At 35.5% G+C, this 27,667-nt stretch overlaps 3 protein-coding genes across 3 annotated transcripts; 2 read left to right on the top strand and 1 right to left on the bottom strand.

The window, feature by feature from the left end:
- Positions 1–8,285: 8,285 nt before the first annotated feature.
- LOC120770157 (shematrin-like protein 2) lies at positions 8,286–8,999 on the bottom strand. Its single transcript, XM_040097353.1, has one exon. It carries the CDS (start codon positions 8,997–8,999, stop codon positions 8,286–8,288), a length of 714 nt encoding a protein of 237 aa, XP_039953287.1.
- A 9,898-nt stretch (positions 9,000–18,897) lies between these two features.
- Positions 18,898–19,266, top strand: LOC120770159 (glycine-rich RNA-binding protein 10-like). Its single transcript, XM_040097360.1, has one exon. It carries the CDS (start codon positions 18,898–18,900, stop codon positions 19,264–19,266), a length of 369 nt encoding a protein of 122 aa, XP_039953294.1.
- A 3,218-nt stretch (positions 19,267–22,484) lies between these two features.
- On the top strand, positions 22,485–22,997 carry LOC120772545 (prisilkin-39-like). Its single transcript, XM_040101226.1, has one exon. It carries the CDS (start codon positions 22,535–22,537, stop codon positions 22,874–22,876), a length of 342 nt encoding a protein of 113 aa, XP_039957160.1. The 5' UTR covers positions 22,485–22,534; the 3' UTR covers positions 22,877–22,997.
- Positions 22,998–27,667: the final 4,670 nt, after the last annotated feature.

Here is a 27,667-nt window from a genome sequence, read left to right on the forward strand (position 1 = left end):
GCTTTTTATAGAAAAAAGATGAATTTATTTGCATAAATTAACGTGTAATGAGTACGAAGTATTAGCTAAGCTGGTTTTGAATTTTTGTTTTGGCCTTTGATATACAATTTTTAAGACACTGAAAAAAGAGAAAACAAAATTTTGTTATTTTTTTACTCAGCGAATTTTTGTTTCTTTATCTATTTTAACGGTATTGCCTTGTTATACATATATGTTTTATGAGTCGTATATTTCAATATGTACATTAAAAAATCAATTAAACTCAAGAGATGTAATAGGCTATTAATAGATAGCATCCATATTTTACTTCGCTACCATCTATCAATCGTAAAACATCAATTTATGACTGAAAAAATTGTTTTCTTACTTCGTGACTGTGTGATTAATAAAAATTTAGACACTTATAACTATCGGCAAGCAGCCAAAGAGATAGGAACCAGTAGATACTTATTTAAATACTTTTCAAAGTATTTACTCAATCACAGTTTAAGAAATAGATTTGGCTTAATTATCAGCGGATGACTCGAAGTTTAATCAACAATTTATTTGTTCTTTATTTGGCTTTTTTTACCGTTTATTTTGTGTCGCATCTTTTCTCTTAAATTATACAGGGCTACACAATAGTAGGCTACACATTTCCGTCTCAGAATATTTTCGAAATAGGCAATATAATTTTCGGCAATCAATTCTAATAATGTTTAAGGCAAGTATGTTGAAATATATTCAAAATGATACCGAGCAAGAAAAAGAGCTACGATGTTTTTTTACTTAACTTCACAAATACCCAGTTCCTAGAGACGCAAGAAACCTCGACTGTTCGCGTCAGCTCGACTATATGCCAAACATGTAGTATTTAAAACAATTCTCACTTCCTTCTCTGACGTTTTATTAAGATTGACCACTTGTGGAAGATTTGTTTTTTCCCGAACATTCTGGAATCCATAACTGTTTTTAAGAATCTCGATAGATTCTCTCATGTAACTGGGAATGTTTGGATGTTGGAGTATTGGTTTTCTAAGAGCTTATATTCATACCTAATGGATCTGTCAATAAATGTTGTTAGGTTAATCTCTATAAATACTTAAGCATAAAACCTTTTTTCGTCGGAAAGCAAAATGTTATTAAGAAATATATTATAAAGCATTATAGAATCATTTCCAGCTGGGAGTTACAGGGAAACTAAAAACTACTTTTTTGATTTTTAATAATACCAAGTAACGCTAAACATATACAATATGGTCGAATTTGGGGACAATTGATTTACTCCAAAAGAAAATATTACTTTATGTCGAAATTATGTAAATCAGTTTACTCTAAGTAAAGAAAGGAATAAAGGGAAACTCTTTTCAGGATAATTGAAAAATAAATATGTTTCGCAGTATATACCAGAAAAGTACCAGCTACAATGTGGAGAACAGTAAAATATTTTGTGGTATTTCTACCTAATACAGAGATCTTCAAAATCCTTTAGAACCATACTTAAATTAAGTCCTCAATATTGCCTTCCTTTCCGGAGGAGAGTGGAATAAGGGTGATATGAACAGGGATGAGGATAAGTATTTACTCCGTGGTGTCTTTTCTGCCAAACTAAACACCAAAATTGCCTTCCGACTACCAGACACTGCAGTGTCTATCAAGCAGATATCACACCAATTAAAGAAAGACATCTGGTTCTGACAAAGAGTGTGCTCACAACAAGTACTATGATTATATATACAGATACTCAAGTGGCTTTAAAATCACTCTTAGGGCTTCATCGAAGAAGGTGAAATAGCGACTTATTTGTTAGTGGATCTAACATCCTATTTCACGATAAATCTGCAATGCGCATAGCAGTATTCTTGGCAACTATGAAGCAGAAGAACTAGCCAGAGCAGGAACCACTCTAGAATTAGAATCCGATAAAGAGGAAATATAAATATATACTGCCCCTGACGACTTGTGAATATTTCATTAGCAATCATATTATAGTCAGATATAGCTGAGACTAGTGGAGACAATCCTCAGCTTGCTCAACAAGCAGGCAACCGTCAACAATCAAAATTCAAAAGGTCGCTGTCTTATTGGCCGATGTGCTAGCTGACAGGGGATGCCATACAAGGACTATTGTAGAAGCTGTCAAGAGGTATATCGAAGAAGAAAAGGCCATAGAACATCTTCCAAAAGCAAGGTCGTGGTCGAAGTCAAGGGTTTTGACGATGTCTCATAAGTTGAGCATATACAACTTTTTGCATTGATGAACTAAATGGGGAGCACAGGATGATTCAGAGAGGACATACATATGTTAATAGAGTGAGGGAGTTTTAGTCTCGATAATTTCACAATGTGCCTACTAAAGGCTTATGTGCATCATCAGACACCCATCCCACCTACCTATCAAGGAGCGGTCCTCTGTGTGTAATCAACCATTAAGTTTTAAATATTTTCATCATACATAATAAACGTCAACAAGTTACTACAGGGAGGCCCTTTATTATTTTTTGAAATTATTATTTTTTTTAATTACATATTTTTTAATTTTTATTTGTTATTACATTCATACTTAAATAACTTTGATCACGTTTTTGTGTATTCTGGGTTTCTACTCTCTTCCATCACATTTCTTTTTCATATAAATGGGCAACTACTCTAATTGGCTTAACTAGTATTCAAAAGCCACTTGTAAAGTTCTGTTTGCAGCGCAATTTCATTTCAAAATAACTCGCCTTATACATACAAGAATGAAGTACTTCCCGTGTGTTTTACTAACGTTTGTGATTATGTCATTAATCCAGCAATTTGTGTGTTTGCCACTCGACGACAGCGAGTACCTCGGCGGTTTGGCAGATATCGATGCGAATTTCGAGCATGCGAATGTCGGTTCTCGTGTGCGACGTCAGCATTATTCCCGTTCCTATCCTGGTGGTTACATTGCCGGTGGCGTATACCAGATCCCTGGTGGCGTGGCGAGTTATGCGCATAGCGCCCACAGAAGTCCGGCTCCGGGCGCTTTGAATTTTGATTATGACCAGGACTACTAAGCGAAATTTATTTCTTTAAAAATCAGTATTCTTATATAACCCTAAATTATGTATACATCCACACTTTAATTAAAATTTTGATACTAAATATACATACTATATATGTATATAAAAATTAAAAAAATTAGCAAACGAAATAAAAATTTGTGTTGTTTATGTGTTCAGCAGTTAGGTAAGTATTTTGATGAAAAATTACGTTTTAAGCAAGATGGGAAATAAAAGCAAACAGACGAATAAATATAGGGGAATCAAATTACATTTCGAAATGAAGAAGTTATAAAGAATATGTAATAATATATAGTGTAGTAGGATAAAAAGCCTTTGAAGTTAAACAAATATGTCACAATAGCATCCCAAGTCTATCTAGTGTCTCCTTAACTCCCTTACGGCTCTCTGAACTTCTAAATCGGCAGCATCTCTTGGTGCTATGTACATATCCATGCTTATGACATTTGGCAGAGCAAAATCAATGAAATAGTTGGGTGAGGAAAGGATTTTTGTATTAACAGTTTCAGTGATAGGATATTATGAAGATACATATGTGTAAGGATCTAATGTTGAAAAAATTCTTTAAATTATTTTATTACGCAAAACGATTTGAACTTGCATCGAACCTGGATGTGTACTAGTTAGTTTTGGTTTTGCATTGTGAAGAAATTTTTCAAAAAATTTTATTAGGAACTATATAATATACATAAATATGTATATATAAGGATTCGGTATATGATACCGACTGACTTTTAGCCTTATTTTCTTGTTTCAATATAAATTTTAGTAGTGAGTTTATAATATCCTTTATATTCCTGAATCTCCAAACGTTTTCGTATATCAGTTTGGGTTTTTTGTTTCTTTTTTTTTAGTAAGAAGAAGTATGGATTTTCGGAGTGCAAAACTTTAATCCGTTTTACCCAAGCTACTGCCAATAAATCTCTCTCTTACAGAACCACCGGATTAAGTATTAATTCATGGGAGAGAAGAAGACATTTCAGTATCCACTGTGGTACGGACTGATTGAGTCCTAATCTGTTGTAAGAGACTTAGTTTCTGCATTATTATAGCTGACGCTTTACTGACAGCTCTCCAATTACCAAAGAACTGAAACATATGTATGTGCTGTCAAAGTTTCCAACTTTAAACACCTAATCCATTCTGTGCATTTCATCTGGCGCTCATTTAGTTATTTAGATACCGCCAGGACCATACGGTTTTAGGTTTTATTGATGTTGTCTTAGCACCCCATCATATGTGTGGTTCCATAGAGGGGCCTAAGACCAAGCCTTATGGCACTCCAGTCGAAATAGGGCACGTCTGAGTACCTTCGTCCATGTCGAATAACAATCTTCTATCTTCAAAACAAGTCATTATAGTATTATTGCACATTTCGAAGTATCGACAACTTCTCTTGGTATGTCTATGGTGGACCTCTTCTTCATAACCTGCCGACTTGCTGGCTTGCTAACTCCACGCGATTTCTAACTTTGCTTTGCTACACTTTACCAATCGTGACAAACATGCGCAGATATTGACAAAATAAAAGTTTTTCAGGTTTAGCAGGCGAACCAAACGCTGCACCATCCACGGATCGGGTAACACATTTTCTATTATGCACACGTTGTAAATTTTTGCAAATCAAAAGAAAGCAGGTCTATATTCATGGCTAACTTTAGTTCCGTTGGGTATGTCATCTATTGCAAGCGCTTTGTTGTTTTTACTTTTCTTAGTTGTAGTGAGATCTTCTGTGACCAACAATGCTGGTTCTTTAGCTTCGTTTCGTGGCTCAACGTATGTGACAGGGTGATGTGCCGGGAACGACTTTTCTTTTCATGAATTTTGTTTTGAATTTTAATAAGAAAATTTTGGAGGCACAAAGTTTTTCGAAATCAGATTCAGTTTGAGTTATCGCGAATCTACTGTATATCTATCGAAAATTGTGGTTTTAACATAATTTTAGGCGTAGAATTATCATATTTTTGTTGACTTTTGAATTGTTAATTGCGAGGTATATTCCGTAAGCATGATATTGAAAATTGTTAATACAAGCTGCTCATTATGACAAAGGATTTAATAAATTAAACATCTGATTGAAACATGAAGATTAATATATTAAATGTAACTGTCTTTATACAATTTAATATCATGGTGGAAAAATTTCAGATCGGCCTTCTAATATCAAATCAAGTTGAAAAGAATAAATTGTACATCGTAGACGCGCGGGTGACATACTTTATTGCAATGTATAATAGTATAGTCAGTTCGGCGCCAAGTTTTGGAAATGTTTCGAAAACTTCTTCTGTAGTGACTTCAATGTCATGATGCGTGTGCAACACCGTCAATCAATCTTGAAGCATATTCGTCTTTCTCAACCACGTTTTCTTGCGGCAAAGTGTCGAAAAAGAGCGTTCTGAGCTCGCATTCCTCACAGGAAGTGTGCAGAATACGCTAAGGAAACTATGAATTATGTGGCATAGGTCTATATCGCAGTTCTTCAACGTTTTTTATGCAGTTGTCTTTAACTTGTCTTTTGACTTTTGCTTCTGCCCCCAATGCCACTGCCAGTGGTTAAGTTCACCTTTGAGTTTCAAACGTCGTATGGCGTTGTGATTATCCAAAAGGCCTTTGAATCTATCTATCAAGCAGTCAATAAGATTTTTCATTTCTTTGGTTTTCAAAGCACATACTTTTTCTGGAAGCAGCAAACTCAGCTGAATTCCATCCAATACTTCTCTAGAAAAGCGCCTCTTCAAATTTTCGCCAATTGTATTCAACAGAGGGATGTACACAGAAACCCTGTATTATTCTTCGCAAGTTATCAAACAGAAATTTCCGCTTTTTGCTTGGTGGCCGCAGATTTTTGGTTTCTCTTCCTCAACTTTCAGCTCTGCCGAAAATGTTCCTTAGCTTTTTGTCTTCGATTTCGGACCATTACAAGCAGTGTATCTATCATATTTTATGTCATTGCTAGATCGATCGATTCTTTTTGGAGAATCACGCTGAGTGAATGAGTTAGATATAGAACATCACATTGGCAAAAACTCCGTATTATAATTTAAAATTGGCACACGGCTGCGATGAGTATCGTTGCTTTTCACGCTGTTTTCTTACTTTTTTAGTCACTTATTTTTCTATGTTCGTTGAATACAGTATCTATTTCAAGTTCTCTATCAAGCCGCGTCGCTTCAAATTTATAACTGTGGTGCTGTTGAAAACTACTAAAAGCCCAATAAATCAATAACTAAATCCCTAGAAGTAATAATTAGAACGGGATAAAATTTTGCACTAATAATTTTCGAACTTCCTAGTGACTTTATACTGCTTATATCAACCAATATTTGAGTTATTGCAATGAACATTACAGAACTTACTTTACTCATAACAGTATATTGTTGTGCTTAAAAGAGAGAAAATTGGGCGCAAACTTTTGTCCTAGCTCGGTACTACCCCCCACTCCAATATATGTACTACAATAATTTCGCCTTTCTAAAAAATCGTATGCCGAATATGTCGGCCAGTGTATGAGTTATATATGTATATATAAAATTTCTTGGAATCCGATTGTCTGATTGACATTTTACACTTTAAGGTATTTTTCTGCAATTGATTCCTCTAGCCGTGCCAGCCGACTTTTGTGCGTTCAATGCTTTGGAGCGGGTTCATCGTGTGCAGTCCACATGGACGACTGTCGATTGGACTTCGGAATGATATGCCACGCTTCATGCATTGTCACATACCGAGGCAAAACCTCGGGCTTATTACGCTTAAATATCTCCATATACTGCTCCGAATCATCAATTCCCGTTCTTTTTGGTCAAAAGTGAGTTTGCGCGGCACCCCTTTGCACAGAACTTTCTCATAGCCATATATTCATGAATTATATGATGTACACGTATCACTTAAAGTGTATTGAAAGTGATTGCTATCTCAAACAATTTCACTTTATGGTGATCCAAATCTTTTTTGTGGACTTTTCTCATGTTTTTGACGATAACAACGTTCACCGTCTTCGCTGCTCATTTCACCAGGTCTAACTTTAGTACATCAATCCTTGATGTTTGATTTTTGGTGTCAGTGTTTTTGCTTAGACTGTTTTTTTCTCAAAAATGATTATTTTCTGCGAAATTCCTTTTTATCCCTTTTTCACAATAACAAAAGTTGCTTTACTTAAAATGATATAATTCACAAAGCGATGACTTGTCAAATTTATACTTGCGTCTTTAGAAGGTTAGGGCTAACTGAAAGTTATATGTGATTTTAAACCTTCTAGCGCCATCTTTATGTCAGGCCGTGGACTTTTCAATTGACCTGCTGATATAAGATATTTAAAAAAATTAATAATGATAGTAGTCGGAGACGATCCGAAGGCAAAAAACCCATGCGATTTTTTTTTCGATATTCGTGATTTGGTGCATCATGAGTTTGCTCCAGAGTGACAGACAAATATTTGGCAGTATTGAGGCGTTTTCATGAGAACATCCGTCGAGAGTGGCCGTAATTATGGTAGAACAATTCATGCATTTTACAGGATGATTATGCACCATCGCATCGAGCCACGATTATAACCGAATTTAAAGCCAAAAACGCAATAAGTACCATCGATCAACCATTGTATTCACCGGATTTGGCTTCGTCTGATTTTTTCTTGTTCCCCAAACTGAAATTGTCGCTCCGTGGAAGCCGTTTTCAGTCGATCGCTGAAGGAGCTGAAGGCCATCTCAAAAAGTGCTTATGAAAAGTGTTTCGAGGACTGGAAAATCGTTGGCATAAATGTATTACATCTGAACGGAATGGATAATTAATTGGCATCATTTGGTGTTTCGATGTAACCGACATTTATGAAAAACTTTGTATAATTCATATCTCGTAAACCAAAAATATTCAGTAGTATCATTAGATAAAATACCCACTAAATGCCAATGCTCTAAACTGGATGAAGAGCAGAGAGAAATAATTTGTGGATACCCCAACTCGATGAACATTTTTTCAAAAGTTACACTAAAAATGAAGAGCGCAACATGTGAGAGAATGAATGCTGTACACAAAATTAAATTTATAGTAATTTACTGTTATTATTACGAAACAAAATTTATATCACTAAATTTATAATATTCTACATATGTACATAATATCTTATAACGAGTATACCTATTTAACCAAAATAATTACAAAGAACTTCAATGATATTGCTTAATGTATTTACAACAACAATTTAAAACAAATACAATAATATAAAAACTTATGCACTAGAACAATTTACACACTTATTACTATTTAACCTAACAGCCCCAGTAAGCTAGCCAGACCACCAGCGCCTCCTGCTCCGCCGGCGCCACCAGCACCGCCACCGGACAGCAATGGACGTAAACTGGCACCCAATGCCTGACCCAACTGATTGGCTAGTTGCGCCTGCGAGGCCGATGAGCCTCCACCAGTGCTGCCACCTAGTAACGATCCCAATCCGCCTGCTGGGCTTGTGTTGGACCCCGTAGATACGCCTGGACTAGTTGCACCAGTGCCACCATAAGAGCCATAGCTGGGACGTTGGTAGCCAGCATACGGATTGTAACCACCATATGTGGGATAATATGGACGCGGGCGATATGCATATGGGCCATAACCGGAAAATAAACCCGGATAGCCTCCATAGAAGGGGTAGCCGCCATAACCACCATAACCGCCATAACCACCATAGCCACCACCGTAGCCGGGATAGCCACCACCGTAGATGGGATCGGACTGTAAACCACCTGCTCCCGCGGCACCCAAACGTATTGGATCAAAGCCGATGGCGCTGGCAATTGGGCGAATGGCACCTAAGCCACCAATTAATGGTCGGACTAGGCTTAAGGTTCGCCCTTGAACAACGTCACTGTTGGCCGTGTTACGATCGCGGCTTCCACTGCGTGAGCCACTCTGGCGCGTCGACTGGCACGAAGCGAATATGAAGAAACAAGCCATCAGTAGGGCTTTGCAGAATAGATGCATTTTTTATTTTTTTGTAAATATTTTCTTGCGAATAAGTTTAATAGAGTAATTTAAATATATTTCACTTAATTTTTCCCACCGGAAATATGTTTCAGCACTACAGGTGGTATTTTAAATTAATAGTATTGTATTATTAAAATTTATTATATCGATTTCAGTTACACAATTTTCTATTTAGTTCACATTTTCATCGAATTCACTTGGGGCTCACGTCGCGCAGGTTCCGGCACTACTAAGCTTCGAAACGCTATTGCACTAGTGTTTTAGTTAAAAAATTTCTGAAAGACTCATAGAATGCCAAAGTATAACACAATATAAATGAAACTACAAATATTTGCTGTTCAAATTTATTTTAGTTGGACATATGCAAAATTTCCATAATTGCAAGTTGCAGGCCTTCACATAGTCTGAACACCGTAGTTTTTGTTGTTTTCCCTTAAACTAAGAATGAAATAGTTAGAGTTGCAGAACAAACAAAACCAAAGTCAGACCACAATAAATGGAGGCAACGTATAAGGTAAAATATAGTAAAAAAATTGACAACCGAAACGACATTCAGCCACCTTTAGATGACCACGCCAAAAGCAGTTAGGCTTCGGCTACGTCATCAACTAGTTTCGGCACCGGCAAACAAGACGCTCAGTCCACTGAGCAACCACCTGCGAGATAGTGCGCAAATATTTATATCCATCAGAGAGTACAGTGTTGGTGAAAATAATAATATTCTTCAAGTTTTTATATAAGAAGTGAGAGCATTAATCGGTAAATGGAAAGTCTTTAGACCTTAAACAACTAATTGAACTACTTAAATGTTATTTCCCTTCTTCCAATACCCAACTGTGTGTTCTACAGCGCACTCTCATATGAAAATTCAATATAGCAAGAATTAGCAGTGATAGCCTGTCATTATTTACCTCAATACTGTAGGTGGTTCATATGTAAATTCATACAGTCTCTTATGCTCGCGCAGTGTCCACAGCACGCTTGTGTGCCCATACCGCAATGACGACTCGATGAAGCCAGCTCGCGTTCGCTGTTGCCACTGACATTGACATTGCTATACAAAATAAAAGCGGCATTTAATATACTGTTAATTGTTGGACAAAAGTTTGGCATCGTATTTCCATTTCGGATTGCCTCAATTCTGAATTAATCAATATTTGTTATTTTTATGTTTTGTTTTTGCTGATGGTTGATGTTTCTCTGTTTACTTCCGCGGTTAGCAAAATCGCTTCTATGAAATCTTTCGCGTGGTCGTAGACTTATGAAACTATGATTAACTTTTTTTTGCAACAATAATAAATTTTTATAACAACAGATTCACATTTTGTAGTCACAGTCAATTTCCACTTTGTCGCTGCACATTAATTAACGATGCTTTATTTGTTTTTTCATGCTCTTGAGAATGTGAGGTTGTTAACCCCACCTAAGGCTGCCAAAAATGATTGCGGCTCAGCAGAAATGCTTGAACTAACATTTTTTCATTCACAAACGTTCTAAAATTTATGATTTATTTCATTGGTTTAAGTATATGTGACTAAAGAACATGGCAAATATTAGACTAGTTTGGAATAGGCCTTGCTTAGTTTTGTCTCACACTCTCGCTTCAAACGCAGTATATTTGGAAATTCCCCTTTGCCATAAGATTACTCATCTCATTATGAGAATATTGAAGTAGAAACATCTACATAAATACATACATTATTGAAAAATTAGCAAGTCGCAAAACTGTGATAACCTTCATGAGAAGTATACATATTATCATCAAGTCGATTCTATGTTCGTTAAGGTGATCTAAAAATATACTAATGTTATAAAAATTGTCGTCAGAGGCTATTTCATGTCACTTATTAGTGTATTCACAGTACATCGATTCTCTGCTTCACAACTTAACTTAACTTTGCTTAACTCAACTGAACCTAACTTGACTTAACTTAACTTAACCTAACTTAACCTAACTTGACTTAACTTAACTAAACTTAACTTAACTTAACTTAACTTAACCTGATATAACTTAACTGTATTTACTATTAACTTAATATTAATCCTTTCAAGGTTTTCGGCAGGATTTCATTTCACGTTTCACTAATGTTATTCAATGATAATCCACTATGTAACTGCTGAGTTATTCAAGAAGCTAGCGCCAGAAACCAAACCAATGGCTTAAGGTAGTGAATTCACCTGAATAATATACTTGTATAAATGACATATGCTCTTGCTCAATTTTGTCTTTGTATATTTTTTATTCAAAAATTCAAAAAGTATATTTTTTATTAAATGCGGCATATGAGCCACCCTGTAAGCACGTAAATTTTAATCTATAATATCGAAATATCATTAAAAATCGAAAATAATTATTAATAATTAAGGGATATTTATTGTAATTATGCGTCTACTAAAGACTTCAGTGCTTGACCTTTTATTTCCTGCATTTTATTTGAAATTTGAAAACTAGTTGCGGTTACAAAACGACTCGTGATCAAAACAGTTTATTAACCGCAATTGGAAAATCCCACACAAAATGTTCAAATATTTAACATTCATGCAAATAGCTATACAAAATACAAACAATACATGAGATTGGCAAATATTAGACTAGGCCGAGAATTGTATATTCCCTCCGTAGGTAAAATTAAGGATTGTATTTAAAGGTATTTTACTGAAAATCTTTATTATCGACTAAGTCAACAAATAGAATTATATATATACATATATAAATGGTCCGGATGATGAGACGGGTTGAAATCTGAGTGACTGTCTGTCTGTCCAACTGTCCGTCTGTCCAAGCGATAATTAAGATATTTTAATGGAAATTAGTACACATGTATTTTGGCAAAAAAGTAAGCACGAATTTGTAAATAGAGTAGTACCTTCTAAACCAATTAAGATACAATATCCATATCTCAGATCAAATCCTTTAAGTTCCCAATCGACACTTTAAAAATTTATGAAATCGGCTGATAACCCCGCCTACTCCTCACATAACGGTCCCAAAGCGCGATAAATCAATAAATAATTCCACCAGAGGCATTGAGTTTTACACCTAGGATAATAACAAAGGACTTCATAGGAGCCAGGTCGATGAGCATAGCGCCGCCCACATTTCAGTGAAAACCCTTGTCTCAGAACATACCCAACAGATTTCGACCATATTTGCTACGTAATATTCTCTTGACCTTCCTGTGTTCCAGTGCGAAAATGAGCGAAATCGGACTACAACCACATCTACTGCTCATATAACAAAATTTTAAACTACATCTTAAATGTTTCACTTTCCTGAGGATTTGTCATGCTATAGACATATATTATTTAGAAAATATGCATGCCAATATCAAGGCTACGACACAAAACCACCTGTAACTTTAAAAATAATTTGAATTTTTCAACTACAAAATATTTTTGTTCACGCTTTTAGACTTAAATACCTCTTTAAATTAAAACAACAATTAAATTTTTTAACTCGTGAAAGGTATAGACTAAACGTTAACAAACCACTTTTTATATTGATAAAGAAAAAAAATTACAAAGGAACGCACAAAAAAACCTGCAAACTTTAATACTTTGTCAATACCAAGATTAATAAATACAATAATAAACACAAATTTAAGCGAAGACTACCACAGGTTTGTATGTTATTTCCACAAAAAGTGTATCCAATAATATCTTATACAAGGCACGTTCCAAAGTAAACAGAACTTTTTGAATCTAGCGTCCCCTGGTGGCGCCATCTAAATGTCTGAATCTGCTATCCATATTGATTGTAAAGTTTGAATTTCATGACATTTCATCGGTTGTAAGTGAAGTTTTTCCGTTTTAAGTGTATATATGTTTGTGTTTCGGGGCGAAAAAGAGCTTCGAACAAAGAGCCAACATTAAAATTTGTTTTAAGATTGGAAAAATGCATTTGCCCATGAAAGGAAAGCGTTATGCAGACGTAGAGGCCAATCAAACGGCTTGCACCGGCATACTGGCGGCCATACCGGACAACGAGCTAAAACACTCGTTCGACATGCTTTTGGACCGTGCAAAAAGCTGTATTGAAGCCGAAGAAGACTATTTTGAATAAAATAAATTGAAACCATTTGTTCTCTTTTTTTAAAGTCCTGTTTACTTTGGAACGCACCTTGTATATCCCTGCACGTGGATTTAGTATAACATTAAATAAAACCAGAAAAACGGTTAAATTAAGTAATGAATAATAATTATAATTATCATCTGATAATTTATGGATTGTTTTTATTTACAATTTTATATTTTATATCAGATATGTATGTATGTTAATACTTTCATGTGATGAATTATTAATAAGCCCCGCTAAGCAATATTTTGATGCAGTATTCGCTAAATCTTTCGATTAACCTTAATTGAAATATGGACACATGTTTTCTATTACAAGCTAAAAAGGTTAATTTTTTTACTTGTCAGCTTTTCGTAGATATTGGCATGGTTTTCAAATAAAACGCATATAATTTTCCTTTCTGGCAAAGAATTTAGCTTTATTATAAAGATCACGGTTTGCCATTATTTTTTAAAATGACTTCGGGCAAGTGAGTGCCGCGGCTGGCTTGAATAAATTCCATTTTTCGACCACTATTTACATCAATTGTGACGTAAGTATGTCAGGAATTACGCGCCGTATATCCTCTCCCAAAGTGTAAATCGTCTCGGGCTTATCCGTGTAGACAAGCACTTTCACATAACCCCGCAAATTTACTGCAATTCCTATTCCTCTGTCCATAGAAATCACTAAACAGCGACTTTTTAAAGATGTAACGGTGCCTAAACATTCGGTTATGGATCATCATAGCTCCATATGAGGCAATTTTGTTTATTAACAATTGCATTCAATCCAAAGTGAGCTCGCTTTGAACACTTGATGGTTGTTCGGCTTCAACTCTTTCACGTGTTGCATTTTGGATACCCTCAAGCTAAGATCCTTCCACAAAATTTTCCATACAGTGGATAGACACAGCTCCAATTATGATTCATCCGGTTCTTCTTCGATACTCTGCTTTATAGATCTCTGAGGATGTGCATAATCCACCAAAGCAAACCAGGTGTAAAACCAATCCATGTTTCCTCGAATGACCAACTTTGCTGAGCGATTATGTCCAAAAGTTATTCCGGAGCAAGTATGTTCATTATGAAGCGGTAAACTATGGTAAATGGAGTATAAATCAAGTAACAACTGTCAGAAAGACCAAATCAAAAAAGGATTTATAACCTCATTGATTGCCAGACATGTTTTTACTTAAAACAAATATTAGTTAAAAACTTGTTATTTGGAAATTCAGGCAACGTCTTGATGAAAATAGAATATAGAATCCCAAAGCTAGCAATGCCATTTAAGCCTAGTTAATACAGAGTTTACACTGTCTGATTAGCAGTTGTTCTGTAAGTACTAAATAGAAAATAGTAGCGTGAAAACTTTCAATTCAGCTAATACCGTCTCCTTGAAACGAGGCATTCTAATTATCCTATAGAAAATTTACTGACTGCACGCTCATAAACTGCCCGCCGATTCTCGAAGCTTCTAAAAATTTTAATTCCAGTGGCTTCTAAATTCAATTTAGTCATGTAAAATCCAATATATTACAATATATACATACATATATACATTTGTTAAATGATAACCGGTTCACGATACAAAATGCAATCCTGTTTTCATGTAGCACTTTTCAAATAGACCCAGAGGCATCTTTGTATTTGCTGGTTTGATTTAGTGTCAATAAATCGATGACGCAGAAATTATTATTTTAATAAATTAGCACAGATAATGTGCAAAATGTACGCCACAAATTATACAAGCCATGCTACTCTAAATGAGACAATAGCAAGTGCCGATATGGCCAGATGCTGGCTGATTAACCCTGCTAGGGCGAAGTAGAGCGCTGCGCAAATTTACTTACTTTGAGCTTTTATTAGAATTTTAGCGCCTCACGGTTGATTGAGAAAAGTTTAGCGTATTTTAAAATGAGGCGGCTTCGTTTGATTCATATTGAATATATCATCGGAGTCTTCACTTTTTCAATTAAAACGTCCACTGATTCCTGTTCTGTTGTTAATTATAGAAGGATCTTATAACATATTATCTGATATAACAAAGAGTAAAACCAAGAAGCATGTTTGGAACTTGATATAACTTGAGTTTTTTTAACATCATCTTAAAAAGTCGTCGAAAATTTCTACCTTCACTGCATCCATTGCAAAAGATGGTCTCAAGGATGATTTTGGAATGGAAGATGCTAAATGATTACCCATTGGTTAAACTTAATCGCAAGGTACTACATTTGATAGAAGAGTTATCGAAAAATGAGAAAATTAAAATTTTGGAAAAGTACAGACGTTATTTGATAGGATAATTGTGAGAACGAATGGAGAGTATTGGATATGAGATAAGTTACCTAATGAATACTATATATTTCTAATACTTGTGAAGAGAACACATTTCGGACTATATGCAAGGTGAAAACCAGACGAAAGAATATATGAAGGTAAACTCTAATCTAAAGCTTTTAGTGGCAGCTTCGACCATTGGAAATATATGACAGTTTTTTTTTTCAAAAGGACTAACTGGAAAAGGTTTAGTTCTTTCGTATTGTTTGCAAGGAGTATTTCTTTTTTTCGTTACACATATGTATTTAATTTTATTACTAAATTTTTCTATAATGTACATATATATTTCAGACACAGTATAAGGGTTATGCCAAGTTTTATGTCTCAGAAATGGTTGGTGCGGCTTGTAACGACAAATTGTTTTCAGAGAAATTGTCAGTCGAGAACAATTGACAATAACAGCTTACAAAGGCTAGAAACTGCTAGAAGGGCTCCAAAATGAAATCACCGATTGGTAATATCAACAAAAACTGATTATTACAGATACGCATAACCGAACCGAAAAAGCAATAATTAGCCTCTAAGAGTAAAAAATACAAATACTCTGAATGATTGCTAAACGATTTGTTGTTATTGTTATTATTAATTCGATTTGTTCGACTTTGTTTACGAATGTGCGTTGTATGAAAAACAAGTTCAAAACATGCCGGCAAAAACGCTTATACCCGACAGCTTTACTTTCATATTCATACATACATTTGTATATTAGCCACTTAAGTGTATAAATGCCTTTCTATATGTAAATTGATCGATTTTTTATTGTATAAAAACGGGAGCAATTTTTTTATTTTATTTTCGATTTACTTATGTATATATATTTAAGTTATTTGGAAATCACAGTGATTCCCCAAATTTTAGTGTTGTTTAGCAAAAGAATATGCCAAAAAGAAGATAATTGTTTAAAAGGCTTTAAATTAGCAAACGTTCTGTTATAGTATATAAATATATATGTATGTAGATAAATATATATTTGAATTTTTTTTTGATTGTATGCCGACATGCTTCTTGAGTTCGGGAACATCATCGTCGGGGCATTTACAGAATCTACTTATCTTATTATTATTTATATATGATTGATCTGACAAGTAGTGGTAAGGTCATCTACATATATGTGTCAGTGTCGGCAAAGGGTGAGTGTACTACGATTGTAGGAAAAAAAATATTTATAATTTTTTAGGAAATATTTATAGATATTTATTAAAAAATATATTTATATCTTCTTTTAGCTTTTGGTTCATTATAAATGTTTTCACAATTCTGAAGTTAAAAAAAAAATATTTTTTTTTTAAAGGTAAGCTCTTTATTCGTATAAAACCTGGCAAGCAAGTTCTTGCACTTATAGAATTTTAAATATATTCTTATAAAAATACTTATACGCGCATATACAGCTGTGTTCATTGAAATAGCAGTGCAAGAGATGCGAAAATATATACGGGTTTTTTTTGCATACTCCTACCTGTTAGTTGATCGCTTGCGCATTGTTTTTGTAAAACGGAGTATAGAGAATAGAAAAATATAAAAACTCCGTTGGATTTGATGTATTTGATGCTTTTTTTTCATATTTTTTGCGAAAATCCACAACTTTTTGGCTGTTCACTGAAATAGAAGTTTTTAATTTTTCTCAACGAAAAGTGCCGAGAAAAATTTTAAATTTTTGAATAGTGAGTTCGATTAAGTTTATTATTGTAAGTTAAATGACAATAGACCATAACAATGAAAAAATTTAAATTTTAGTGGGTAAAGGACCTCACTGCTCCAAGAAAGATAGGCTTTTGATTGTTGAGCTTAAAAAAGAGGGGAAAACATACAAAAAAATACAAAATCGTTTAAAATATTCTGGCGAGATGGTATACAATGCCATAAAAGAAAAGAAATTATGAATTGAAGCCAGAAAAAAGTGCTGCCCTACGCAAAACTACAAATTTAGAGGACCGACGCATAGTGCGCTTCTTCAAAAACAACCCCTTTGCATCATCTAGGGAAATAAAAGCGGAGCGGAAATTGGGGATCAGCGACGAAACTATTCGACGACGACTGGTGAATGAAAATTTGAAAGCGCGAAGCCCACGAAAGATGCCTTTGCTTAGTCAAATACATATCAAAGCCCTGTTGGAGATTGTTGGCGATTGCCAAAAGCCATTTGAACTAGCCAGTATCAAAACGGGGCAATATCCTTTGGACAGATGAGTCCAAAATGGTCTTGTTTTGTGGAGCAGGCTGTAGACAGTAAGTCCGTCGACCCCCAAACACGGAGTACATATATTCCAAATTATACGGTCAGGACAATAAATCAAGATAGCTTTAAAATTTTGATAAGGAGCTGTTTTTCTTATAGCGGTGTGGTCTCAATACATGTGATCGTTGGGATCATGAATCAAAATGTGTACGTGGAGATATTAAGAAATGTTATGCTGCCATATCCCAGTTGGAATATGCCCTTAAAATGAACACTCAAGCAGGATAATGATCCAAAACACACCAGCAAATTGGTGAAAAATTGGCACAGCCAAGAAAAAAAAATTTTGGTGCCATGAACAGTTCAATCCCCGTATCTCAACCTCACAGAAAACTTATGGGGAGACGTCAAGAGTTTTATTTCAAAGCAATCCCTATCTTTTAAGCCGCAGTTTTGGCAGGTTGTTCAAGAGGCATGGACGTAGATTCCCTTAAGCGTTGCCAGGACTTGCCCGACTCCACGCCACGTAGGTGTAAGGCTGTAATAGTCATTAAAGGATGCACAATAAAGTATTAAGACAATACCAAAATGTTATTTAGTATGAATGAGTTAATTAATAAGTTATGTTGATTTTTTTAATATTTTTTGTTAACACTGCTATTTCAATGAACAGCACAAATTAGCGCTTTCATTTTATTATTCATTCATACTTAAAAAATATAGAAAAAAGTAACACAAAAGAGCTTCTAAATAATATAAAAATAAATAATTTATCACTTCTAAAACATTTTTTATCTAATATTGGTCTTTATAATAGAATTTGTCCATCTGAAACATAAAGGTCATCTGCATTGCTATTTCAATGAACACAGCTGTACATATCTACATATGCGATACATTAACTTGTGAAATCTATGATGATTTCGCTAAATGTCTTACAGTCAATTATTATTTGCTGTCTTTATTTCTAATTTATCAATTTGTATAGTAATTATGGATTGCAAAAGTTTCGGGGATTTTAGGTTTTCCCGTAGCGTCTCTACTAGAATTTTGTACAATTATTTTTAACCAAGACAAATAGGTGCCATCTAAGACAGATAGGTGCCTCCATACACATACATCATTCAATCCATACGTCAGTTCAGAGAAATCCACATCAAACCGTTTTTTACCAACAAATCTGCTGGATGATTAATAGGTTTCCTATGGGAACTTATGCATTAAAAGCTCCCGAAGAAAGAGTATAAATGCTGGCTCACACCGCTAAGTGGGATCATAAGAATTTTGGGATTACAATCGTTTACTACAACATAATTTGGTTGCGAAATGAAGCTATTCTTGGCTGTACTTTTCGCATTGTGCGTCATCGCGGCCGCTTATCCCAGTCCAGGCGCCGAGGATGCAGGCCAAGAGACATTGGAAACGGTAAATGTGCCGTTGGCAGTGGATGTAGATGTGGAAGGTAGACGTGCAGCACGCCACGGTGGTCGTGGTGGTGGCTTCGGTGGTGGTGGTTTCGGTGGTCGTGGCGGTTATGGCGGTTATGGCGGTGGTTCTCCATTCGGCGGTGGCGGCTACGGCGGTGGTTCTCCGTACGGTGGTGGCGGCTATGGCGGTGGTTCTCCGTACGGTGGTGGTGGCGGTTCTTACAGCCAAGCTTCCGCAAGTGCTCAAGCCTCTTCATATGGTCGTTAAATGTAGCAGTGTAATGTGATAATATTTTTTTTATTTTCTTAATAAAGCAAATGGTCAAGAAGAGACTATATATCTTTATCATGAAATATGTCAGACTTTCTACCTAAAGCTTCAGGCATTTCTATGAAAGAGAGTCACTAGAAACGAAGGTTTCATAATAATGCTTAACCTTCAAAACGCATGTGCATTATGCTCTACAGCAATCGGATCATTGCTTAGTGAATTTTCGCATTTTGAATGCCACAAGTTTAGATACTTCAAAAAGAATGTAAAAACGAATCGTGTGTAAAGGTTAATTAAATTTTGTAAAACAAGATGCTGCCAATTCTAAAAAGTGGTTGTTATCCGGCCTTTGTACCGGAGGAAGCAACCATTCAAAAATAGTTTGCCAAACTCCGTAGAAGTGACTCCGAAGGCAACGGATCTAGTGGACTCTCAAAAAAAAGAACGAAGTGAACCTACATACGAAACAAAGAAAACCACACAATTATTTTTTATGATCATAAAGCTTAGTTTGATAAAAATTTTTGGCACCGAAGTGACCTTATTTTTGACACTCTAAACACAGCAAAATATAAAAATAAATGTCTTGTTGAAGAAAATTTTACTATGCAAAATAGATGCTTCGCGATTTCAGACCATTGATTTGCCACGTCAAAAATCAAGGAAAACTACGAAAAATAGCATTAATCGGTCCGCAAAATGCTTCCGCGTAGAGAGAAAAAGTTTGTGGACATTTTGGAAGCAAAAGTGAAATAAATTTAGCAGCCATTTTGTTCTTATATCGCTGCTTACAACATTAGTTAGACGGATTTCTGCATGCTACTCGACAATTTGGTTCCTTTGTATAGACAATTTGTAAAACAGATATAGAGTCACACGAGCCAGGACGTTATCAACTCAAAGTCAACCTTACTATCTGATCCTCATCTCGCCATTGGGGAACTTGTATTGCTTCTGTTCTCAACTTATTCCATTTTAAACATCAACGATTGAGAGACTTTAATGGGGTACTCTCATGTGAACGCATACATTTTACCACTTTTTAGGAAAATTTTTTTATGCGACAACAAAATTCAATCATTTTAATTTTTTAATATATTTTTATTTGTATTTTGAAATGTGTAAACAAAATTTTTCTTTTCGTTTTTTACATTTTTATTATACTTTTTTTTTTAAATCAATGTAGTCTCCAACAAAAAAAGTAGTTCACTGGTCATGGTGATAGCGGCTGTTCATGTTGTCTGAAATAAAAAAAATTAATGAATTATTATTCAGTAGTTCTGCGGCTATCGTCCCTACCAAATATAAACAATACCATTAAAAAAAATTTCGAACTTCAAAAAAAAAGGGACGAAAATCTTGTTTTTTTCGTTAAAAATCTTTGAAAAAAATATGAAAATATTTTCAAAAATAAACAAATCTGGTAGAAACGATAACTATAAAGGAGTAGAAGAACATAGGTTTTACTGTCGAAATATAAAAAAAAAATCGATTTTTCGAAGTGATTACATGAGAATACGCCCTTAAGGGGAAATATTAAAACAAAACCCCAACTGCTGACATGATTCCGTCCGAATGAGTAGCTGAAATAAAAATTTCAAAAAGTTTATTAAACCTAAGTATATTTCCTCTATAATGACATACGATCTTTGAAAAATATCAAAAATTAACAAAATGGCGTAATTTTGAAAAAAAAAAAATCGTTTTTTAGGTAAAAAATTTTCGTTTTTTTCTTATAATACGATGTGAGAAATTTTTAAAAACGTCGTTTCGAGTAAAACGCGTTGAAAGTTTCACTCATATAATAGGTTGTCAAAAAAGTCTTGCGGTATTTTTATTGAATTTTATTTATTTTGATTTTTTTTATATTTTTTTTTTTTAATTTTTTATTTTCTATGCCGGTCTCTTTCGATCAATTCAGCGATTTAATCGCAATTTTCGACGACAGGCCTTCCGGAGCGTGGCGCAACTTAGATCACCTCTACACCAGAACGAAAACGTTGAAATCATCGTTGTGCGGTGTAAATGGAAACTGTATCGGGTCTATAAACTGCACAAATTTTATTAGCGGCTTGAGATGCATTTTTGCCTTTATCGTAGTAGTATTGTAAAATATGCCGTATTTTCTCTTTATTTTGCTCCATGTTTGCGACGCTATAACTCACGAACGACTTAAAAGAAACGACAATCAATCAAACACGTGTTAGCGCGTGAAATGAGCTTTCCAAAAAGGTATAGCATGACCCGATGCGACGAATAAAACTAGAACTACGCGCTTTCAGCGCCAACTAGCGAAAATACCGCAATACCTTTTTGACAACCTATTATGATTTTATCTGCAAGCGGTGGCTCTTTAGAACGCTACCATCCAAAAACTATTCAAGATACGACATTCCCGATTTCACAGGTTATTTTTTGAAAATATAAACTATCGAAAAAGCAAATAAAAAAGATTTTGTTTTTGAAAATGTCACACTGGTATAGCCCTTAAATTATCATGAGCCGACGAATTAAGTATTGTAGTAGCCTATTTGAAGATTTTGATATTCTAGCGACTAGGTCGACTCAGTACTTAGCACATAAAAAACTCAACACGGCTTGGTGACGTCGCCTCTCGAGCAAATTCGCTTTTGGGTGAACACCTTTGGGGAATAAATTAATAATGTTCGATCCGAAAATTTTGTTCGAAAACATTTGAAATTTGGTTGAACTATCTTTTGTCTTAGTATTGCAGAATTCGTAAAAGGTTTGCTTAGCTGGTGAATAACACCATTTTATTCAAATGTTACCCGAAAAAAGGGATTCCCGCATTTAGTAAATATTTATTTAAATGAAATTACAAAAATGTAGACATACTATACTATGTACATATGACATAGTACTTCTATGTTACCAAATAATATGTGAATCAAAATTCCCATTTCGAAAAGCAGTTTATTTATTGAACAACTTGATTTGACTCTTCACCCCAAATAATTATGTGTCTACAAACTTCATAACCAGAATATTCCAACAATCAAATCATGTGGGAAAAAACCACCGAAAACAAAGCCGCACTCAAGTTAGTCAACCGCTAAGAGCACACACATTCACACGCACACTAACCCGAGTACCACACATCCGCAAGTATAATGCTGTAGAAGTCTTTATCACATTCTCAGCTAACTATAAAACAATCGCAATTCGGCAGAGATGAAGCAGAAATCGAATAACACTCTATAAGCATACACATCGCATCAGTTTCACAAAATTTATATTTTAAAGAATGAAATTTCTTGGCGCGTTGTGTTTGGCGCTTTGCCTATTCGTCGTTGCGTGTCATGGCGTGCCGGTGGAGAGGGAAACATTGCTGAGTATTGAAAAGGCGCAGCCAGTGGCAGTGCCTCAACAGCTGCGTCGTGTGGCACGGCATGGTTTCGGCGGTGGCTTCGGCGGTCCCGGCTTTGGTGGATATGGCGGTTACCCAATTGGTGGATATGGTGGCTATGGCGGTTACCCAATTGGTGGATATGGTGGCTATGGTGGTTACCCAATTGGTGGCTTCAGTGGAAGTTCGAGCAGTGCTTCTGCAAGTTCTAGTTCGGGTAGTTACCCATTATATGGTTAAGCCGTCGCATTTGATGTGTCAACGTTCTAAGTGTTAATTAAGTTAATGTATTTTAATTAAGATTCGAGAAACATAATATAATGTATTAAATGTGTAACAATTTGTGTATAAGTACTAAATAAAGCTGTGAGAGTTTGTTAATTGAGGTGTTCATATAACGAGTGATACAAGTAGAGGTATTTTTTTTTAATAGCCTATTTTTGACAGATCGCGCGAAGGCGTGTCAAGTTATTTTTGTTCAGTATTGTTTGGAACTTCATCATGGAAGGACTTATGCCTGAGCAACGTTTACAAATCGTTCTTCTTTATTATGAAAATTCACGTTTTCTAATGAATGTTTTTCGCTTACTTCGCTCAAATTATGGTCAATCGGCCTACTGAGCATGCTATTCATCACCCATCTTGAGAACCAGCACCGTTCGCAGCTACGAGATCTTAAATTGAAAGCTTACAAAACACAGCTACAAAGCGACATCGCTTGAAAAGTTCCAAGAAGATCTGACGTTTTCGAACAAAATTTTGTTCAGCGTTGAGACCCTTTTCTGGCTCAGTGGTAATATAAACAAAGCAGCAAAATTACCGCATTTGGAACGAAAAGCAACCTGAAGGGATTCAAAAGCTGCCATTTCATCCAGAAAAACAAGGTTTGGTGTGATTTGTGTGCCGATAGTATCATTAATTCATATTTCTTTAAAAATGATGCTGGTGAGATTTTTCAATTTAACCAGTCTTTAGTTGGGTTCCTACAGCACTACTTATAAAGACATGAAAAAAATAAAAACAGAAAAAACGGAAATAGTTTGGTATCACGACTATCTCATTCTACTGGGTCATCTATTTTGAGGTTCCCTATTAAAAAAAAAACACAAAACTCCAAACTTAATGGGGTATTTGTATTATTATTCGAAAAAACATCATTTCGCATTTAGTTTTTGAAAATTATCTCTTTCAAATATTGGCCGCGTCTACGTCTCATATGGTCTATCCGTTGAGTCCAATTTTCGGTGTCTACTTGTAGTTCGAGCATTTCAACTGGTAACTGGCGGATGACAGACTTGAATCGAAGTGGGATTGTCCGCATAGACTTTAGACTTTACATATCCCCACAGGTAAAAGTTTAACGGTGTGATACCTCACAATCACCCAAAACGTGAAATTAGAAGCTCACGGCAGAGTTCTCTCAATCCATTGATTGATGCGATGTGTGGGAAGTGGCGCAGTTTTGTTGAAACAAAATGTCGTTGAGATCCTGAGCTTCATTTTCATTCATTCAATAAGTAGTTGGTTATCATGCCGCGATGACGGTCGCCATAGACGTTTACATCTATGACATCATTTTTGAAGAATTATAGACCGATGAATCCACTGGCCTACATACAAACTACACCAATCCGTTTTTTTCTGGATAAAATAATTTAGGCTGCTCTTTGTCCTAAATGCAGCAATTCTACTTGCTTACATACCCATTGAGCCAGAAATTGCTAAAAAAAAAACTTTGGCTCGAAAACGTTGGATCTTCTTGGAACTTTTTTAGAGCCCAAGAGCTACGCGGCGTCGCTTGGGAAGATTGAGCGGCTTCAGTTCTTGCACAAGCTGTATTTTGCACGCTTTAATTTTAAGATCTCGACGGTCTTCAAGTACACTCTCTGCTACGGCTGCTGTATTTCTATACCCTGAACAGGGTATATTAAGTTTGTCACGATGTTTGTAACACCCAAAAATGTTGAGCTGAGTCGATTTAACCATGTCCGTCCGTCCGTCCGTCCGTCCGTCTGTACATATACGAACTAGTCCCTGAGTTTTTAAGATATCCTTTTGAAATTTTGCAAACGTCATTTTCTCTTCAAGAAGCTGCTCGTTTGTCGGAACGGCCGATATCGGACCACTATAACATATAGCTGCCATACAAACTGAACAATCGGATTCAAGTTCTTGTATGTAAAACTTTCACATTTGAAAATGCATCTTCAAAAAAATTTGGTATAGATTATTTTCTAAGGCAACAACGTAATCTCCGAAAAAATTGTTCAGATCGGATTACTATAGCATATAGCATGCATACAAACTGAACACATAGTTACTAAAAGAAATGCACCTGTGAAGGGTATATTAGCTTCGGTGCAGCCGAAGTTAACGTTTTTTTCTTGTTTTCACTGCGTTCTGTACGGGTAAATATTATCCAGAAATGAACGCTGGGTTTCAAGATGGGTGATGGTGTTGCGAATAGTGTGGTCAGTAGGCCGATTATGTTGACCATAAGTTGAGCGAAGCGCTCGAAACACATTCTTTTTCATAATAAAGTAGAACGATTTGTAAACGTGGCTGGGCACGACTCACACATAATCTGCCAAAAAACAGGCTAATAACAAAGTACCCATAATTGAATAACCGTTATATTAGATAGAGAAAAAATTAGCGCAAGGTTGCCATGTAAGCGCTGCAAGTTTGATGCTAGTATGTATAATTGTGTATGGTGTATTCGCACTAAGGCTAGGCTATACAAACTAAACTAGCTATTCCAGCGACATGATAAGCATGCAGATAGGATATTTTACGAATAAGTACCGAAGATATCTTGTAAGGCATCCATGACAGACACCCCTTTCTATCGAGATTTGCGCACAGCCTTAACTTTACTTGAAAATAGCGAGTGAATTCGTGTAAATATCTGACAAATGATTTACTGCAAGGCCTAATTGCATTCATCCCAAGTCAGCTTAGCTGTTTTAGGAACTTGCTAAACAAGCTACGAGCTGCGCATTTTAAGTTCATTACCATCTTCGATAAATTTTCGAACATCGCATTAGATTTAACAAAAGAAAGATTGTATTTGAAAGCGAATGCCTTGAAATTTTCGACTTTGTTTCTACAAATAATAATTGCTAAGCTTAGAACATAAGTAGCCGGTCTTGTCTTCAGCTTTCTTTAATTTTTTATACGCTTTTTATTGTATACCGAGAACGAGTAAAATTTTGCATATATCGATTGCAGTCGCAAAAAGCAAAAAGAGAAAAGAAAGTACGAAATCGATTGCATATTAAAATATTTGGACAATTCTAATGGAAACGCTTAATTCCAGTTCCAGTTCGAAACAATTGATTAAACTCACATTTGTATTAATATAATTATTGATGCAACAATTTGTCGAAATATCTTTTATGACGTTAATTCTGATAGCAGCGACAAGTATAAAATGGGCTGTCACCGCGATTACTCCAGTATACTTTCATTGCAAGTAAATCCCATCGCATCTTTATATAAGAATTTTACAGTATCGCCAGTTTTGTGTATATAGATACAGCCGACAAAATGCAAGTCCTGACATTCGCATTTATTCTGGCATTTATTGCTACAGTGCAGAGCTATCCCAGCTATATAGCATACGACGATTATGCGAAGGTGCCGGTACATCCGTTAAGTGGAATTTGGTTTAATGAAGAAGCTCCAGTGCGTCATAAACGTGAACCACATAGACATCGTGGCGGTTATGGCGGCGGTTATGGCGGCGGATTTGACGGATATAACCAGGGTTTCGGAGGTTATCCAGGATATCAACAAGGCTTTAGTCCATATCAACAAGCTCCAATCGGGCAAGCAACTAGTCTGGCCCAATCAAATGCTGTTGCAAATTCGAATGGCGGCGCTGGCCCTGGCGGCTTTGGCAGTTCCACTGCCATTGCAAATGCAAATGCAGTTAGCACCGCTGGAAATTACCCCGGGTACAATGGCTAAATTGTAAAATGTGAACAATAATGGCCTGAAAAAGTATTCATAATTATAAATATAATGTGAACATCTAAATTGTAGCAATAAATTCTTAGGCAATGGCAATATGCTGACCGTAAACTTGCAGTTTCTGTTCAAACTTCTTTCTCTTTTTAAGTTTTTTTTACTAAAGTGTGCGTAAACAGCTATCGCTTTGGAGACTGAGTAAGCGTAGGGTATTACAAGTGTTAAACAACGAGCAACGATCTGGACTGTCATTGGAAACAATTTCCGTTGCAAAACACCATTGGGTTAAGCTAGAATAAGAGGCTTCTCCAACACGATGAGCTACGACTTTTCGTACCCGGACCGCTAAGAAATATCGGACTTTTATGATGCCATGATGTCCTACTCATTTGTCATAAACTCTTTCAGAAATTGACAAAGTCCTTTCAAGGTACGTCAAATTTGTTGATGCGGCTAATAACAATTTTCCGAACGTCGAAGTTATCTTTTCGTGGCGTTTGATTTTGAGCTTAGCGAAAACCGCGCAGTGGAGGAGAAAGTGTCTGGAAACAACTCTGATTATTGTTCACCCTGTTTCAAAGAAAACAAAAATAAATTTTAACTTAGGTTGTACCGAAGTTGGATTACATACAAGAACTTGATTTCGATCGTTCGGTTTGTATGTGCTATGATGGTCCAATATCGACGGTAGAGCGTATCTTGAATAGGAAGTACGCAAAATTTCATATTGGTATGTTAATTTAGCTCTTCATGCTTCTCATTTATACACTTCATGACAATCTTATTATAATACTGTTCAGGGTATAAATATAATATTTTATGGATATTCATAGTCTGCTTGTATAAAATAATGATATGACACCAAAACTTCTGTGAACGGAAATGAGAATAGAAGATGTGTTTTTTTTTTTTTGCTTTCTTTGTACTTTCCAAGTAAAATGATGGAATTTGTAGAACAACTCGTCAATTAAATCTGATTGAAGTCAATTTATTGTTTCTAAAAATATTAAAACTGGTCACTCTGTTTCGCTAAACACGGCACGATCGTGGTAGTAACGA

Source organism: Bactrocera tryoni, chromosome 3 (assembly GCF_016617805.1).
Source record: "Bactrocera tryoni isolate S06 chromosome 3, CSIRO_BtryS06_freeze2, whole genome shotgun sequence".
Lineage (NCBI taxonomy): Eukaryota > Metazoa > Arthropoda > Insecta > Diptera > Tephritidae > Bactrocera > Bactrocera tryoni.

Coding starts and splice junctions, on each gene's coding strand:
- LOC120770157 (XM_040097353.1), bottom strand. CDS start 8,999: ATGCATCTATTCTGCAAAGCCCTACTGATGGCTTGTTTCTTCATATTC.
- LOC120770159 (XM_040097360.1), top strand. CDS start 18,898: ATGAAGCTATTCTTGGCTGTACTTTTCGCATTGTGCGTCATCGCGGCC.
- LOC120772545 (XM_040101226.1), top strand. CDS start 22,535: ATGAAATTTCTTGGCGCGTTGTGTTTGGCGCTTTGCCTATTCGTCGTT.